General features: G+C 39.8%; 1 protein-coding gene across 4 annotated transcripts in view; it reads left to right on the plus strand.

Annotated features, from left to right (window-relative positions):
- Window positions 1–18450, plus strand: part of DOCK11 (dedicator of cytokinesis 11) — a 190581-nt gene that overhangs the window by 105792 nt on the left and 66339 nt on the right. For 3 of the 4 annotated variants that reach the window (XM_005594441.5, XM_074029891.1, XM_045383910.3), the window contains 9 exons: window positions 4495–4613; window positions 7147–7216; window positions 7304–7429; window positions 8350–8421; window positions 9338–9484; window positions 13114–13197; window positions 14025–14136; window positions 14627–14665; window positions 16980–17158. In XM_005594441.5, coding sequence (XP_005594498.3) covers window positions 4495–4613; window positions 7147–7216; window positions 7304–7429; window positions 8350–8421; window positions 9338–9484; window positions 13114–13197; window positions 14025–14136; window positions 14627–14665; window positions 16980–17158 — 948 coding nt within the window. The remainder of the gene's footprint in view (window positions 1–4494; window positions 4614–7146; window positions 7217–7303; window positions 7430–8349; window positions 8422–9337; window positions 9485–13113; window positions 13198–14024; window positions 14137–14626; window positions 14666–16979; window positions 17159–18450) is intronic. The other variant, XM_005594442.5, reaches the window with a different exon arrangement.

Below are 18450 nucleotides of genomic sequence, written 5' to 3' on the forward strand. Positions count from 1 at the left end.
GGGAGCAGAGATTTACAAGGGGTCCCTGTTTTAAAGTGGCCAGAGAAAATCTCTCTAGTAAAGGCACATTTGAACAGAGACCTAAAGGAAATGAGTGCCAGCCATGTGGATATCTCGGGGAGAGCTGGGAACAGAAAGTACAAAGGCCCCCAGGAGCTTGGCTTGATGTGTTCGGGGAACAGCAAGAATCCCAGTGTGGCTGGGACACAGAGTGATAGGACATTACCTCGGGGAGGTTGCTGGGAGCTTGTCAAGTAAGGCCTTATAAGCCATGGCGAGGAGTTTGAATTCACTCTGAGTGAGATAGGAAGCCTTATGGAGCTTTGGACAGAGGTGTGACATGATGTGACTTTGGTTTTTAAGGTGTCATTCTGCTTACCATATAGAAAACATACTGTTCAAGAGTAGAAGGGAGACAGTCAGTAAGTGGTGGCTATATGACTATATGTTCTTAACCATCATTAAGAAGTATTATAGGCCAGGTACAATGGCTCATGCCTGTAATCCCAGCACCTTGGGAGGCCCAGGCAGGCAGGTTGCTTGAACCCTGGAGTTCGAGACCAGCCTGATCAACATGGTGAAACCCATCTGTACAAAAAAATACAAAAATTAGCCAGGCATAGTGGCACATGTCTGTAATCCCAGCTACTTGGGAGGCTGACGTGGGAGGAGGTTGAGTCTCCAGTAAGCTGTGATCATGCCACTGCACTCCAGCCTGGGCCACAGAGCAAGACCCTGTCTCAAAAAAAAAAAAAAAAAAAAAAGGTATGATAATCATCTAACTTTTAAATCCTTTCCTCAGGTAAATGTCTAGTACCTCAATATGTATGAATGCTTTGTTAATGCTTGTTCTTCACATGGGAAAGTTTTATAAAAGTTTTGATCAAGTGGAATGGAAAAGAACATCATTTTCATATATACGGGTATTCTTAAAATGGAAAAGCGCTCGTATTTGGTTTTTTGAAGATGTGAAATTTCTGATATTTATGTGACCTACACTCTCCCTCTAGTGGCAGTCAATGAAATACCTTGTGATTTCAGAAATAGCCAAGCTCCTCTATATAACCTTAGTGCGGAAAAGGATTCTCAAGATTTTTTTTCTTCTTTCTTTTTTTGAGACAGAGTGTCGCTCTGTCGCCCAGGCTGGAGTGCAGTGGTGCAATCTCAGCTCACTGCAACCTCCGCCTCCTGGGTTAAAGTGATTCTCCTGCCTCAGCCTCCTGAGTAGCTGGGACTATAGGTGCCCGCCACCATGCCCAGCTAATATATTTTTTTTTTTTTTGTATTTTTGGTAGAGATGGGGTTTCGCCATGTTGGCCAGGTTGGTCTTGAACTCCTCACCTCAGGTAATCTGCCCATCTGGGCCTCCTAAAGTGCTGGCATTACAGGTGTGAGCAACCACGTCCAGTCAAGGCTTTTTTTTGGTTTTTTTTTTAACAGATGAGGAAGCTGGGGCCCAAGTAGAGGTGACTTGCCTGTAGTCATTCAACTGGTTAGTAGCAGAACTGGGGTGAGACTATGACGAGTCCCATGTTCTTTCTACTACACCTTGCTATCTGTTGTTCCTATAAATGACATTGTTTCAAGAATTCATTTACCATCCACTTTTTGAGCTCTTCTTATATATTTAGTATTTTCCTAGTTCTTTGAGGCTTACAGAGAAGAATAATTTAGGGTTATTGTCCATAGGGGAACTTATAGTCTAACTGAAGAGACAGGACACACATAAGTTAAATGACAGTCTGTCAATAATACAATTAATAGTTCAAAGCAATATATGATGAAATGTCCAGTATGTGATACGGTGTACAAGTGCTGAGGGTTTGGTGAACTGAGGAACTACTGTAGGCTAGAGGGCTCCTGTCTTTTTTTGGGGGGAAGGGGAAGACAGAGTCTCACTCTGTTGCCCAGGCTGGAGTGCAATGTTGCAAACTCAGCTCACTGCAACCTCTGCCTCCCGGGTTCAAGCTGTTCTCCTGCCTCAGCCTCCCGAGTAGCTGGGACTACAGACATGCGCCACCATACCTGGCTAATTTTTGTATTTTTAGTGGAGATGGGGTTTCACCATGTTGGCCAGGCTGGTCTCGAACTCCTGAGCTCAAGTAATCTGCCTACCTCAGCCTCCCGAAGTGCTGGGATTGCAGGCCCGGCCTAGTTTATTATTTTATTCATTTATTCAGTAAGTCACCAAATATTTATTGATCGTGTAGTATGGGCCATACATTGTTCTGGATGCCATGAATTGAATGGGGAACAGTTTAGACAGCATACCTTTTCCAGTTGTGGTAGAGAGATTATAAGCGAGTGCCATGAAGAAAAGAGCAGGTTAATGGGATCCAACATGACCGGAAGTACACTCTACATAGAGTTGTCAGGGAAGGCCTACTGGGGGAAATGGCATTTCAAGCTGAAAGGATGAGAGGAAGACAACCTTAGGGGGTAAAGCCATGTAAACACCTTACATCAGCATGTGTGAAGGACAGAAAAATAAAAGAAAAGACCATGTAGCTATAGTACAGTGTGCATTGTTGGGGGAGGATGGCAAGTGATGGGTTTGGAGGGACAGGCAGGGTATGTCGTAGGCATGGAAGCTTATGACAGCTCTTTGTTCGCGGTAGTTTGTTTTGTTTTGTTTTTAACAACAGAAAGATGGCAATGTCTAATTTGCATTTCAAAAAGAACACTCTGGCTGTCATGTTGAGAATAAATTACAGAGGACCGCTACTGGTAGCAGGGAATGCCCATCTCTCTTTTCTACCTGGCACTATTCTATTTATCATTCACCCTTTCCCATCTCTAAGGCCTTACCAGACATTCCCCACCCACTTGCACACTCAGTTGCACACTCAGTGGCTTCTTTGTGAATTTTGTATATCCCATGATCATGGTATTTACTGTTGATATTGCAGTTATTTAGTTCCATGCCTTTATCCCCTGTACACTGCAAACAACTTGATGGTAGAAACCATGGCCTTTATTTGTTTGGGTTTACTTTTGTTTTTGGTGTGCTTGGCTATCGGGAGTTCATTTGTTTTCCCTTTGTCGAATGAGAAAATGAATGGTTTCCCTGAAGTGGTCGTTTGTACTTGCCTTGAAAGAGTGGCCAGGATTTGGCTAAAAACTATGAACAGACACAAAGGTAGGAAAGTAAATGATATATTCAAGAACAGTGAAGAAACCAGAGATACCAGTTTGGCCTTGTAGAGAACAGTGATGATTGTTTAGGCTGAAAATGCCAGTTAGGTCTGAAATAACTTGGTCTTAATACTCTAGGCCAGGATTTCTCAATCTTGGCACTATTGACATTTTGGGGTAGAATAATTCTTTGTACATGAGGGTCTGTGTGTGCGTTATAGGATATTTAGCAGCATTGCTGGCCTCTGACCACTAGATGTCAGTATCACTCCCTGGTTGTGACCACCAAAACCGTTTCCAGACATTGCCAAATCTGTTGGGGACAAAATGGCCCCTGGTTGAGAACCACTGTCATAGGCTATGGGGAGACATCGAAAAAATCTTGGCAGGAGGTGGTCTAATGTAACGAGTATTTGAGGAAGATTAATTTAGAAATGAGAGTTGGATGTATTGAGAGTAAAGAGAAATGGTACAGAGACCTGCTAAAGAGAAAATGATTTATACTATTTTGGTTATCCATTAGAAGGTCTTGAAGACAGATTGTGGCAAGAGTCAGGGAATCTGGGAAAGAGAACTTATGAGTTTTTTAAGTACAGAGACTTGATTTATCCACCTCTCTATTTCACCTAGCACTACACATTGAATTGATATAGAAAGATGCTCAGCGAGGTTTGTTTCCTTTTTTTGGTTGACTGGTTGAGTGAGTGAATGTGGAGAGAAGGGAAGAAAGAAGAAAGAAATTGAACAACTTTCACTATTTGTATAATTTCTCTGTATATATGATCACGTTTCTTCTTTTTGATGTTCGTAGCGCACTTATCATTGGAGACAGAGTGTTAGCACTTTGAAGGAAATGTATTATAAGATTCTTAGACTGCAAACGTGCTTCCGTTTTGTAGTGGTAATGGTGTACAGCCAATTACATATAGAACCACTCTTTATTGAATTCCACTTAACTTGTCACCAGATTAACTGATGCCCACCTTCCCCTGCAAAAGATACAGAATGCCTGGGGGTTAGTAGATGCATCTCTAGTATCATCTCCAAACATGTCTGTTCCTCCCCACTGCCCCAGGCAATTGAGTGTTGGTTTACCAGGAGTCAGTTGTCAATTTTCCAAAAACTGTTTATCCAAATTATACTTATTACCTTTAGTATTTAACATGAAATAAAATCTGAGTGCCAAATAGAGGTGTGGATTAATTAACAAAAAGCCCCCATCCCATGGAAAGCTCACTTTTAATTGAACTTATACGCTAGTCAATGTATTTCTCATTACTTAATTTTTTTGTTGTTTCACATGTGCAAATTTTATCATATTTCTGTTTGTTTTCATAACTAATAATGACTTAATTTTAGTGTTTGCATGCCATGGAGATCCAAGTCATGATACAGTTTCTGCCTGTAATTCTTATGCAACTCTTCCGAGTTCTCACAAATATGACTCATGAAGATGACGTTCCTATCAACTGCACCATGTGAGTTTCGGTGTTATAATACCAAGATGCTGTTTGAAATCTTTCTTATCTTTTAATAGAGGTATTCATTACTAGAAACTTCCCTCTTAGAACTGCTGTTGCTGCATTCCGTAGGTTTTGGTATGTTGTGTTTTCATTGTCATTTGTCTCAAGATATTATAAATTTTCCCTTTTCTTTTTTGACTCAGGAACATGTTTAATTTCCACCTATTTTGAATTTTCCACGGTTTCTCCTGTGATTGATTTCTAGTTTCATTCCATTGTGGTTGGAAACAACATTTGATATGATTTCAGTCTTCTTAAAATTCTTAACGCTTGGTGTGTGGCCTAACATATATGGTCTAGCCTAGAGACGATTCTGTGTGTTCATGAAAAGAATGGATATTCTGTTGCTGTTGGATGGAATGTTCTGTATATGTCTGTTAGGTCTATTTGGTCTAAGTGTAGTTCGAGTCCAATATTTCCTTATTACTTTTCTGTCTGGTTGATCTGTCCGTTGTTGAAAGTGGGATATTGAAGTCCTCTATTTTTATATTGCAATATATTTCTCCTTTCATGTTCATTAATATTTGCTTTATGTATTTAAAAAGATAAATATCTAAGTTCCAATTGAACTTTCTCCAATTATGTAAATGTTCTACACTTGTGTTGTTCAGTATAGCAGCCACCAGCCACATGTGGCTATTGAGCACTTCAGCTGGGGCTGGTTCAGCTGAGGAACAGAATTTTTTTTTTTTTTTTGAGATGGAATTTCGCTCTTGTTGCCCCAGCTGTAGTGCAATGGCGCAATCTCGGCTCACTGCAGCCTTTGCCTCCTGGGTTCAAGCGATTCTTCTGCCTCAGCTTCCCGAGTAGCTGGAATTACAGGCGCCTGCCACCATGCCCGGCTAATTTTGTATGTTTAGTAGAGATGGGGGTTTCACCCTGTTGGCCAGGCTGGTCTCAAACTCCTGATCTCAGGCGATCCACCCACCTCGGCCTCCCAAAGTGCTGGGATTACGGGCGTGAGCCACTGCGCCCTGCAGGAACCGAATTTTTAATTGTGTTTAATTTTAATTTTAATCAATTTAAATAGACACAGGTGACTAGGGATGTATATTTAACAGAATGTGGCCCTAAGCCATCAATTTTTACTTGAAAGAATAAGGAAGTATTATTTTTATATGAAAACAAACAAGGATGTATTGTAGAGTAGAATGCACAATACACCTGAATTTTGAAATCAAAACAGGATACTTAAATTGTGGGCTGAGTGCTGGAAGTTTCTTGCTTTGCTGCCTCTGCTGTTGCCACAACCTCTTCCACCAGACCTCACACCACAGCCGCACACCATTTGCTTGCATTGCTGCTGTTGGGGATAGTGTGGTTGAAAATGGAAGAAACTTTAGGCCAGTGGTTTTCAAAACATGGTTCCCATACCAGTAGCATCAGTATCACCTGGGAATTTAGTAAAATTGTTAATCATTGAGCTTCACTCCAGACCTACAAAATCAGAAACTCTGGGAGAAGGGCTGAGCAATGGAGTCAAAGGACCCACCACGTGCTTCTTATATGTGCTGAACTTTGAGGACACTGCTAGTCTCTTACCCCAATTATAGTTCATATCATTACACCTGCCCCAGCTCTCCCTTTTCCCCCTGTCTGTTGACATGCTTTTCATTGCCTTTGTTTCTTTTCTTTCTTTTCTTTCTTTCTTTCTTTCTTTCTTTCTTTCTTTCTTTCTTTCTTTCTTTCTTCTTTCTTTTTTTTTTTCCTTTCTTTCTTTCTATCTTTCTTTTCTTTCTGTCTGTCTTTCTTTTCTTTTCTTTCTTTCTTTCTGTCTGTCTTTCTCTCTCTCTCTCTCCTCTTTTTTTTTTTTTTTTTTTTTTTTTAGGTGGAGTCTCGCTCTGTCACTCAGGCTGGAGTGCTGTGGTGCAATCTTGGCTCACTGCCACCTCTGCCTCCCGGATTCAAGCGAATCTCCTACCTCAGCCTCCCAAGTAGCTGGGATTACAGGTGCCCGCCACCACACCCAGCTAATTTTTGTATTTTTAGTAGAGGCGGGGTTTCACTGTGTTGGCCAGGCTGATCTCAAACTCCTGACCTCATGATCCACCCGCCTTGGCCACCCAAAGTGCTGGGATTACAAGCATGAGCCACCGTGCCGGGCCTTCATTGTGTCTTTCTATTCTCTTCCTTTTATTCTCACTAGAGGGTATCTCAATATTTATCTAATTTGAAGTCTTTTACTGCATAGTAGCTACCACCATGCTTCAGGCACATACAGAGATTTAGAAACAGACGTCACATCTGGGTTGTCAAATTAAATATCCTTCTTTTGAACTAGGAAATATATTTTATAAGACCCGAGCATGATAGATGCTGAAATCTTTCGTACACCTAAACTATCACCATTATATTTAATGCAGTCATCTCACTTTTAATTATTTAGGCAGTGTTAGATGTTCTGGGGGCTACACATGACAATCTTAAGAATCAAAATATGGTAATTCATTATAGTATGACATGCTGACTCTTGTGAATGTCGTTTCAGGGTTCTCTTACATATTGTATCAAAGTGCCACGAAGAAGGCTTGGATAGTTATTTAAGATCATTCATAAAGGTTTGTGGAGTAAAGTTTCTTTCTGAGCAATTTGTTTTATGTGACAGTTTTGTCTTACAGTTCATTTTTTTGTTTGTTTATTTGTAGTATAGCTTCCGACCTGAAAAACCGAGTGCTCCTCAGGCCCAGCTGATACATGAAACCCTGGCTACTACGATGATAGCTATATTGAAACAGTCTGCAGATTTTTTATCAATAAACAAATTGCTAAAGGTGCGAACACAGGACACAACAAGGAACGAGAGCAGCCATAGACACACTTTTTTTTGATACCCTCCCGTTTCGCTTCTAGTCTTTCATCAGTTTCACATGTGACCCGTCCTCTCCCCACCACTTTGCCCATGCATCCTTTTCCTGAAGTTCTCCACAGAACCTTCTTCACCCCAGCTACCCACCCCCTGCCCTCATTTAAATGTGTAAAAGAAAGACTTTTGGATCAGATAGACCTGAGTTAGAATCCTGTATCCGTCACAAAATAGTTTTGTGACCTGGGGCCAGTTATTTAGCATTTCTGAGCCTCCAAATCCTCATTGCTAAAATATAAGTAAAGCATTCAACACATGGTTCCTGGCACATCGTAGGCACTCAAGAAATTATAGCTGTTATTATTGTCATTATTTTTATTACTTCTTTTATTAATGGTAGAATTTCGAGTATCTTGGAGTATATCTGATTGAGGCTTCTCTCTACTCTTCAAGTTATATGACGTAGGCAAACATCTAGGCTACTTAGGCTGCACAAATGTCACATCAAAGCCAGGGTTGGGGCCCAAGCTAGGTGCAGGTGGTAATAAGATTCATTGAGCATTTAAAAGCGGTAACAAGATAAACTAGAAGTTAGTTTGCTCTTAATACCACGTGTGGGCAATTAGAAACAATGGTGGGGATAAAATACTCCCCAGTGGGACAAAGGTTCCCATCCTTCCTTTGTATATTACCAGTCAACCCTGAAGTACAATAGTACCTTTTTGCTAAAACCATTGGCAGATATTCTGTGAGACTTTGATAGTGACTTGGGATCACTTGAAAATGTTAGTAAAATTCAAAGACAAGACCCATATTGATTTGTCAAACTTTGCTAAACTTCAAAGATTTGGTAACAGTTAAAGATTTTCTTTTTTTTTTTTTTTTTAGTACTCATGGTTTTTCTTTGAAATAATTGCAAAGTCGATGGCCACATACTTGTTGGAAGAGAATAAGATTAAGGTAAGTAAATTAAGGTAAAGAATAACTTTCAGTTGGCAAATGATAATTGTATATATAAGAATAATATTTGATGTAGACAAAAAAAGCTAATCTTACTCTCAGATAGCCATGCCATGCAAATCCTGTTTTATATTTAAAGGCTCTGAGTGCTTAGCTTTTTCAATGTTGCTTACAAAAACAATGGATGTATTGCGTAAATCTGAGGTCTTGCAGTTGATATGTTCTCACCATCTAATCTGCAGAGACTTTTCCACATAGATTCTTTCCTATAATCATTTGCCATGTACAACTCATTACCTTTGAATCTTTGCCTTTGTCTTATGGCTTAAAAATGTCTCTTGAGAAGACTCATTGGGTTAAATCAGACATAGCATTTGCCCATGCACGTGCAGTGTTACAAACACTTTATGCACTAGATATGATCCCGGAATGTGATGTATGCAATTTGTTGTAATTTTTAATTGTTTGAAAGGTAAAACAATTTTTCTTATTCATAGGAATCATAAAGCTAAGACTTGTGAAGTACAAAATATTTACCTTATACTTAATTATTTTTTATCAGAATTTATATAATACGTTTACTGAAATTGAAGTGCATGCATACTTTGTGTGTCAGGAAAAAAGTGGAATGAAAACTGGGATTTGTCTGTAACTCAGAAGCATGATATTCCAAAGTTGGGGCAGAACAACCCATTCTTGCTGATAACCTCAGTCAGGTAGATTATTAGAGATCCAGAGAGTTCCTGTAATTATAGAGAGTCAAGTACATCTTGAACTAGTGATGTCATTTTTAGGTTGGGAGAACAATTGTACATCAGTGTTAAGATATATTTATTTGTAGAATGTGTTTGAAAGTAAAAATGGCAACTTAGACCTTTCAGAAGTCTGACTTTTTTCTGTGCCTATTTCATTTCAGCTTCCCCGAGGCCAGAGATTTCCCGAGACATATCATCATGTCTTACATTCACTGCTTCTTGCAATAATTCCCCATGTGACTATTCGGTATGCGGAGATTCCCGAAGAGTCCAGAAATGTGAACTATAGTTTGGCTAGCTTCCTGAAGGTGAGTTAAAGGCAGCTGGAATGTGGTAAGGAACTCCTCTTCATTGACAGGAAGCCCAAGAAAAAAATTAAGCACCTTCTAGAGACTCAGCTAGGTCTTCATAAGACTACTGGAAAACTTAGGTTGCTTACAAACGTTGGCTATTGTGAACAGTGCTGCAACAAACATGGGAGTGCAGAGATCTCTTTGATCTACTGATTTTCTTCCTTTTGGGTATATACCTAAGAGTAGAATGTTGGATCGTATGGTAGCTGTATTTTCAGTTATTTGAGAAACCTCCATAGAAGACATTGGCATTGGCTTGTGTTCTATGTGGCGATTCAAAAATGTGAGAGGCCGGCCGGGCACAGTAGTTCACACCTGTAATCCCAGCACTTTGGGAGGCTGAGGTGGGCGGATCACATGAGGTCAGGGGTTCGAGACCAGCCTGGCCAACATGGTGAAACCCTGTCTCTACCAAAAATACAAAAATTAGTTGGGTGTGGTGGCAGGCACCACTAGCTACTTGGGATGCTGAGGCAGGAGAATCCCTTGAACCTGGGAGGTAGTGGGTGCAGTGAGCCGAGATCACACCACTGCACTCCAGCCTGGGCAATAGAGTGAGACTCCGTCTCAAAACAAAACAAGAAAAGATGTGAGAAGCTATCTTAGTAGTCAAATTTAACTATATATACAAGATAAAGGTGATAACAGTCATACCAGAAATACAAACAAATCTGTTCTTGATAGTGGTTGTACTAATTTACATTCCCACCAATAGGGTAGGAAGGTTCCCTTTTCTCCACATCCTCACCAACACTTGTTATTGCCTCTTTTGGATAAAAGCCGTATCTTTTAGCTTAACTGATCACAGCAAATTTGTCCCCATCCCCCATTGAAATGACGAATTGATGAAATCAGAGGACACATACAGGTGGCCTAGTCAGAAGACAAGTGTTGCTTGTTGCACACAGTGTTTTTAAACATAGTTTAAATGCTTATTTAAATGGGAGCACATACTTTCTGAAATGTAGAACATTAGCTTCTTCCATGGAGTTTAAACTTGAAGTTTACTATGTAAAGGGAACAGAACAGTTTTGGTTTAGTAGCAGCATTTACTTAATTCAAGTCAGCAAACATTGGCTTGTCTTTTTTTTTTTTTTGAGACTGAGTCTTGCTCTGTCACCCAGGCTGGAGTGCAGTGGCGTGATCTCAGCTCACTTCAAGCTCCGCCTCCCGGGATCACACCATTCTCCTGCCTCAGCCTCCCGAGTAGCTGGGACTACTGGTGCCCGCCACCATGCCCAGCTAATTTTTTGTATTTTTTAGTAGAGATAGGGTTTCACCGTGTTAGCCAGGATGGTCTCGACCTCCTGACCTCGTGATCCGCCCACCTCAGCCTCCCAAAGTGCTGGAATTACAGACGTGAGCCACTGCGCCTGGCCCATTGGCTTGTCTTCTGTGTGGCAATTCAAAGATGTGAGAGGCCGTGTTAGTGGTCAAATTTGAATATATATGCAAGATAAAGGTGATAACAGTAACACCAGAAATACAGACAAAATACTATAGAAAAACTAGAAAGGGAGAGAGAGATTATGACCAGGCAGCATGAAACAAGTAGCATAGTGCAGAGTTCCCCAGGACAAGAGTTGAGCATGTTGCAGTTAGAGGGTCCCTGAGCAAAGATGAAATTTACATGTTCAAAAATTATTTAGGGACGAGTGAAAACTCATTGTGTGATGAGTTTAGGAAGTATGAAGAAAGAGCTGGAAAGGCCATCTGGTGCCAATAACAGAAGGCCTTAAATGTCAGGTTAAGGAATTTGGACTTTGATTCATATGCAATGGAGCAACACCAAATACTTCGGAGGATACTTTTCTTGCTGTTATGATAGATGAAGTGAGGAAGAGACCCGAGCCGAGTCAGGGCAACTGATTAGAAAACCAATTGTCCGCCTGGCACAATCCACTTATCTTTTAGGCTCAGCTCTTCCCTGGCCTTTCCATGCAGTGTTGATCACCCCTTCTGTTGTTCATCTGTCTTTTACATAGTTCTATGGCACTTCTTATTGTACACTATGTTTTCAATATGTGATTGTCTTCACTATTAGACATGATTATGGACCATGCCTTATTCCACTTTGTATTTCTCTAGAATGTAATACATTGTCTCAAACATAGTAGATCCTCTAAATGTTTGTTGGATGCTGGAATAAATAAATATGAGCCTAACTCAGTAATCCAGATGACAGGTGATGAGGGTCTGACCCTGGGCAGTGGCAGCAGAAGTGGAAAGGAGAGTATGAGATGCAAGATGCAGGTAGCTGGTTAATCAAATATTGAATTATTTGGATTTCACAGAAATATTGTAGGCACTATGAAGGATATAAAGGAAAAGATCATTCTTATTGTCCAATCTAGGTGAGATGACAGGAAAATAGTAAAATACAAGCTAATACTGAATAAAGTGTTTGAAGGGATCCATGGACCAATGTAGTTAAGGAAGATGGGATTTCATGAGAACCTTAAAGAATGAACAAGATCAGATAGAAGTAGCGATAGACTTGCTAGGTGTGGCATGAGTCAAAGACCTAGAGGTGGGAATACACAGTGCATCTCGAGGGGATAATAAGTGAATGATGGCTGAGCATGCTGGTGCCCGCCTTAGTCCCAGCTACTTGGGAGACTGAGGCAGGAGGATTGTTTGAGGCTGTAGTGCGCTATGACTGTGCTACTACACTCCAGCCTGAGTGACAGAGCAAGACTCTGCCTGTCTCTCTTTCTCTGTTTTTTTTTTTTTTTTATGTTTTGAGACACAGTCAAAGGAAGTCAATGAGATCTGTTGGCAAATGAAGCTGGACAAGTAAGTTGGGACAAGATTGTGAGTGTTCTTGAATGCCAAGCTAAGGAGTTTGAAATTATATTAGAGACGATAGGGAACTATTGGAAGCTTTGGGGCAGGAAAATGACACGATTAGGGCTGGGACTTAGAGGTTAATCTGGAAGCAGATGGATGGAGACATGAGAGACATGAAGACTGAGGAGGTTAACTACAGTTTTTCAGTTGCAAGGTAGTGAGAGCCTTAACTAGGAGAATGACAGCAGGCAAATATGAATAACTTAGGGCTGTCACAGAGAAGGGAGGTTTTAGGCCTTGACTTCACTGAACACAAAAACCCTTTTGGTCTGAATTATTAATATTTACATAGGCAAGTCTCACTTTCATCAGCTAACAGACTACCTTACACTTCCCTTCGGAAGTGGGAGTTGACCAAAATGAGGTCAACTCACTTGGGCTTTGGGAGTTGACCAAAATGAGGAAGTGTAGCTGAATAGATTACAGATATGTATGTGTGTCTGTGTATGTATGTGTGTATATGTATAGATAAATGTGTATTTGTGTGTGTGGCTATATATACATCTTATTCTGAAAACTGTATAATTGAGGCCCTTCAGTCCCGATTCCAGTGATGCCACTTGACCTTTATCTTTTTCTTTAAGGTCACCTGAAGCTCAGACAGTTATCTATAAAAACAAAAATGTCTTTCTTTTTGTGTGGAACCAATTTTGAATTTTTAAAACTTTACATTTTTTAAATTTAGACTTTTAGAATTGTGTAACTAACCCTTAGTTTTGTTTTGGTTCCTACAGCGCTGTTTGACACTAATGGATAGAGGATTTATTTTCAATTTAATAAATGACTATATATCTGGATTCAGTCCCAAAGATCCTAAGGTAAGTTATGAGGACATGATCGTAGTGGATGTCAGACATCTGAGCATAAGACCAAAAGTGACATTTATTCTCTTCTAGGGGATTAGGAACTGCTGTTTTTATTTAGGTACTTGGAGTATAGACATACTTAAAAGCAAGGAATACTGGACTGTGTTTTGGGGTCCCCAGGACCCCCCATATGTTCAATAGCTCATTCTAAGGATTCACAGACTCAACATATAGCTGTATTGATGGCTAAGATTCATGAGCGTGATATGATGAGGATACTCAGCTGAATCGGGAAAGGAAAAGACATCAAATGGGGTGGGTAGCAATCCACACGCAGCCTTTCTGAACTCTTTCCCTCCTGTGAAGGGTCTCACAGAGCACAGCCTCCTTCTAGCAGTGAAAATGCACTTGTAAGTGTGCAATATTCCTGTTCAAGGAAGGCCTGTTTAAAACTCAAGAGTTGAGGGGTTTTATTGAGGGCTGATTATGTGTTGGAGGCTGGTCAAAATTCCAGACTCTCAGAAAGGAAAGCAAAGCAGGTGTTCACTATAAATCACATTGTTTGTACAAACAGTCTAAGCAGGCTGACACAGAAGGCGCAACTTATCATGTAGGGAACATTTCAAAATTTCATTTTTTAGATGCCAGCCAACAAGCAGGCCTTTTAAAGGATAGCAGTCTTGGACCTGCTATGTTAACTCTTTCCTGCACAGGTCGCATCTCAAGGTATGCTTAGAATACTAAGCACTTCTGTTGTGAAAAATAATGCGCTGTATTAAATTCTTAAAATAGCAAATGCCTACTAAATATGAGCTAATGTATCATTTCTTTCCATTTAGGTTCTGGCTGAATACAAGTTTGAATTTCTGCAAACAATTTGCAATCACGAACATTACATTCCTCTGAACTTGCCAATGGCATTTGCAAAACCTAAACTGCAGCGGGTTCAAGGCATGTATTTGCATTTTCCATCATTTGAGTTTGTTTTTTTCCATGTTTTGCTAGCGCTAGTGTAGTATAATGTTTTCTAGTTGAACCAGTCAACGTGAAGGTAAATTCAGAATTGTTACTATCTGAAGTCCTTTAATGTTTTTCTGCATTTCCTTCATAATATCAGTAATAATATTCATAGTGTGAAGAAATCAGGTGTGTTAATAGATTGCTGCTTAAACACAGATGTCAGATACAAGTGAAATTACTTTCTGTAGTAGTGTTTGGGATCTTGTATAAGACTAAATTAAGAAAAAGGCATGTAAATGCATTTCTCCTCAAAGCATCAAAAAATGTAAAGGTAGAGTAAAACAGTAACATGTTTGTGCTAAATTTATGAAATGCCTTCAGTTATCTCCATTGCTAGTTTTATTGAATGCTTTGTTGTATAGCACTATTCTTATGTTACTATGTTTTTTATTTGTCCCTTTTCTTTTCATATATTAATTAGATTTTTTTTCATTTGCGGTGGACCGTTTGACTTCAGTAGGTAGGTTTAACTCGGTTCACTCTAAATTAGCTTGCTGTTTTAGAAAACAATTGATTTGATGAATTGCTAAGATGGATGGGGGCTTTGTTTGCTTTTCAAATCCTCCCTAGCCAAGTGCCCAGAAAATCTAGGAGGCAGTGTGTTTGTTTAGTTTTAAAATAAAATTGAGTGTTGCTAGAGAAATCAACTTTAAAACATCTTCCTTCAAAACACAAGTTCCTGCTGCAAGCCAGCATAGAGGTCATGAATGGGGAACTGGAAGTTACTTGTGTGTGTGTGTGTGTGTGTGTGTGTGTGTGTGTGTGTGTGTGTGATGTGGGTGTGTGTGTGTGACCTCTCTCAGGCTTTCCTCTGTCTCTTAGATGCTGTTTAATGATATCTTGGCCAGAATTCTGCAGGTGTAGATGAAACCACCTGATTGGATTTATTCAAATCACCAAAGTAACAAATTGATTACCATTTGTAAAATCTACTCACATAAAGCCACCTTTGTTAGTCCTGGCCCTTATGCGTAGAAGGTGATAGGGATTCACAAAAAAGCATGACCAATGCAGGAAGAAAATAATCTGCCTTGGTCTGTGTAGAAGTATTTGCTGAGTGGTGGTTTTAGTGATGGAATTATAGCCAGTGAAAATGGAGAAAAAATATTTTTAAACCATAGTACTTCTATTCAACTACCCCCTTACTTGAATCTGAGCATGTGTAGCTCATATACTTCACCCAATATTTATTTGTAACTATGAGGAAGTCAGGAAAAAGAAGGCGTGGACAGATCATCAGGATTTAGGATTAAATTGGACTACTCGCAGCATTTATTAAGTCCCAGCTGAATATAAAGCATTATATTAAGTGCTGAACAGGCCAAAAGAGAAATAGAAAACATATTCTTCGGCTTCATGGCCTATCTAATTAAATAGTACTGGAGAGGAAATAAAGATAGTAGAAATCTTCCATAGAAATTACTAAACTTGGCTGGGCGCGGTGGCAAATGTCTGTAATCCCAGCACTTTGGGAGGCCAAGGCGGGTGGATCACAAGGTCAGGAGTTAGAGACCAGCCTGGCCAATATGGTGAAACCTCGTCTCTACTAAAAATACAAAAAATTAGCCGGGCATGGTGGCACATGCCTGTAGTCCCAACTACTCAGGAGGCTGAGGCAGGAGAATTGCTTAAACCTGGGAGGCAGAGGTTGCAGTGAGCCGAGATCGCGCCACTGCACTCCAGCCTGGGTGACAGAGATAGACTGTCACAAACAAACAAACAAATTACTAAACCTGATCACAATCCCCTATAAGTACTTATAAAGCAAGTCCCAACCATGATATTAACATCTGAGATTTAAAATAGACTGAGGATCTAGGCCAGGCACAGTGGCTCATTCCTGTAATCCCAGCACTTCAGGAGGCCAAGGCAGAGAGATCACCTGAGCTCAGGAGTTCGAGACCATTCTGGCCAACATGGTGAAACCCCGTCCCTACTAAAAATACAAAAAAAAATTAGTTGGGCGTGGTGGTGCTCATCTATAGTCACAGCTACTTCAGAGGCTGAGGCAGGAGAATTGCTTGAACCCGGGAGGCAGAGGTTGTAGTGAGCTGAGATTGTGCCACTGAGCTCCAGCCTGGGCAACAGAGTGAGACTCCATCTCAAATAAATAAATAAATAAATAAAATAGACTGAGGATCTTAAAAGAAGGGAAAGACATAGTTCGAAGTGATTATTTTCTGATATAAATTATTTGTTTTTGAGTGATGATGGATTGGAATGGAATGAGACTGTTTTCCTTATTGTTCTTATGTCCCATGTATATTTTCAGCCCAATATATAATATTTACTGAAACAGTCAATACTGTCAGACTATTCAGTTGTTTAGTTTGTCTTTTCCCACTTTATAAGTATAAATGGATAAGTAAGTCAAGCATTATTGTATAGAATTTTTCAAATGTATAGTTGTGACAAAATCTCTTCAGCTATAAAGAAATCTGTTAAAACGTTGCAAAATATATAATTATCTTATTGTAGGTTCTATCATAAGATTTCTATGAGTTCAAAAGAATGCAGGGAAAAAAAAAATCTAGGGACTTTCTTCCTGACTGAAATGATCATTAAAGTTATCGTCTAGCCCAAAATATGAGTGCTCCTGTCTTGTAAATTTTGCATGCTTATTCTAGATGATAAAAGAACTGCTCAGAATCATTCATAATAAAAATTATAGCTCTTGCTAGCATGATCACATATTATTAAATAATACAGTATTTTAATTATAATCATTTTTTGAATATTTTCATAAATGGGTTTTAAATTTCATTGTACTGCAGATTCAAATCTTGAATACAGTTTATCAGATGAGTATTGCAAGCATCACTTCCTGGTTGGTCTACTTCTGAGGGAAACTTCCATTGCTCTTCAGGACAATTATGAGATCAGATATACAGCTATCTCTGTCATAAAGAATCTTTTGATAAAACATGCATTTGACACAAGATACCAGCACAAGGTAAGGATATCCATGCAGTCATCAGTATCACACTGGTAAAGTTCTACTATGATTTTTTATAGAAGATGAAGCTTTTTTAGCAAGGAACATTATATAAGCATTGAGGAAAATTTATTTTTGCTTCAAATCACAAGGTTTTTTTTTTTTTTTTTGGGGGGAGACAGAGTCTCACTCTGTCACCCAGGCTGGAGTGCAGTGGGATGATCTCGGCTCACTGCAACCTCTGCCTCCCAGGTTCAAGCGATTCTTGTGCCCAGCCTCAAATCATTAGGTTTTTAAAAATACCATTTAGGACTGGGAGCGTGGCTCACGCCTGTAATCCCAGCACTTTGGGAGGCTGAGGTGGGTGGATCGCTTGAGGCCAGGAGTTTGAGACCAGCCTGGGTAACATGGTGAAACCTCATCTCTACTAAAAATACAAAAATTTGCTGGGCGTGGTGGCACACACCTGTAGTCTTAGTTACTTGGGAGGCTGAGGCAGGAGAAGCACTTGAACTGGGGAGGCAGGAGGCGGAGGTTGCAGTGAGCTGAGATCGTGCCACTGCACTCCAGCCTGGGTGACAAGAGTGAAACTCTGTCTCAAAAAAAAAAAAAAAATACATATATATATAGTTTAGTTAACTATTAAAGAAATACACTATTTTCTCAAATCATACTTAAAGAATAACATAACTGCTTCATGATTATTATATCAACTAAGAATGTTTAAAAATTATTCTATAAAATATATGCTTTAATATATCTTTAAATATGTATCATGTAAAATATGTAATAAGTTTTCTTCTTACTGAAAAAAATGTTAATGTGATGGTGTTACTATAAATAGCTGTGGGTGTGGCTGTAAGTTTTACATACATTACACTGTTTTCTATGAGTAACGGTCACAGCTGCAGTTTCTATTTACTGCACTAATTTTTTTTTTTTTTTTTTTTGAGACGGAGTCTCGCTCTGTCCCCCAGGCTGGAGTGCAGTGGTATGATCTCGGCTCACTGCAACCTCTGCCTCCCAGGTTCAAGCAATTCTCCTGCCTCAGCCTCCTAAGTAGCTGGGACTACAGGTGCACGCCGCCATGCCTGGCTAATTTTTGTATTTTTAGTAGAGATGGGGTTTCACTATGTTGGCCAGGATGGTCCTCATTTCCTGACCTCATGATCCGCCCCAGTCAGCCTCCCAAAGTGCTGGATTACAGGCGTGAGCCATCATGCCTGGCCTATTTACTGTACTTTTAACATATATATTGAAATCTTACTGATATTAAATCCTGTTGGCTTGGAAAAGTAGAGTGCAAACTG

This window comes from Macaca fascicularis, chromosome X (genome assembly GCF_037993035.2).
Source record: "Macaca fascicularis isolate 582-1 chromosome X, T2T-MFA8v1.1".
NCBI lineage: Eukaryota > Metazoa > Chordata > Mammalia > Primates > Cercopithecidae > Macaca > Macaca fascicularis.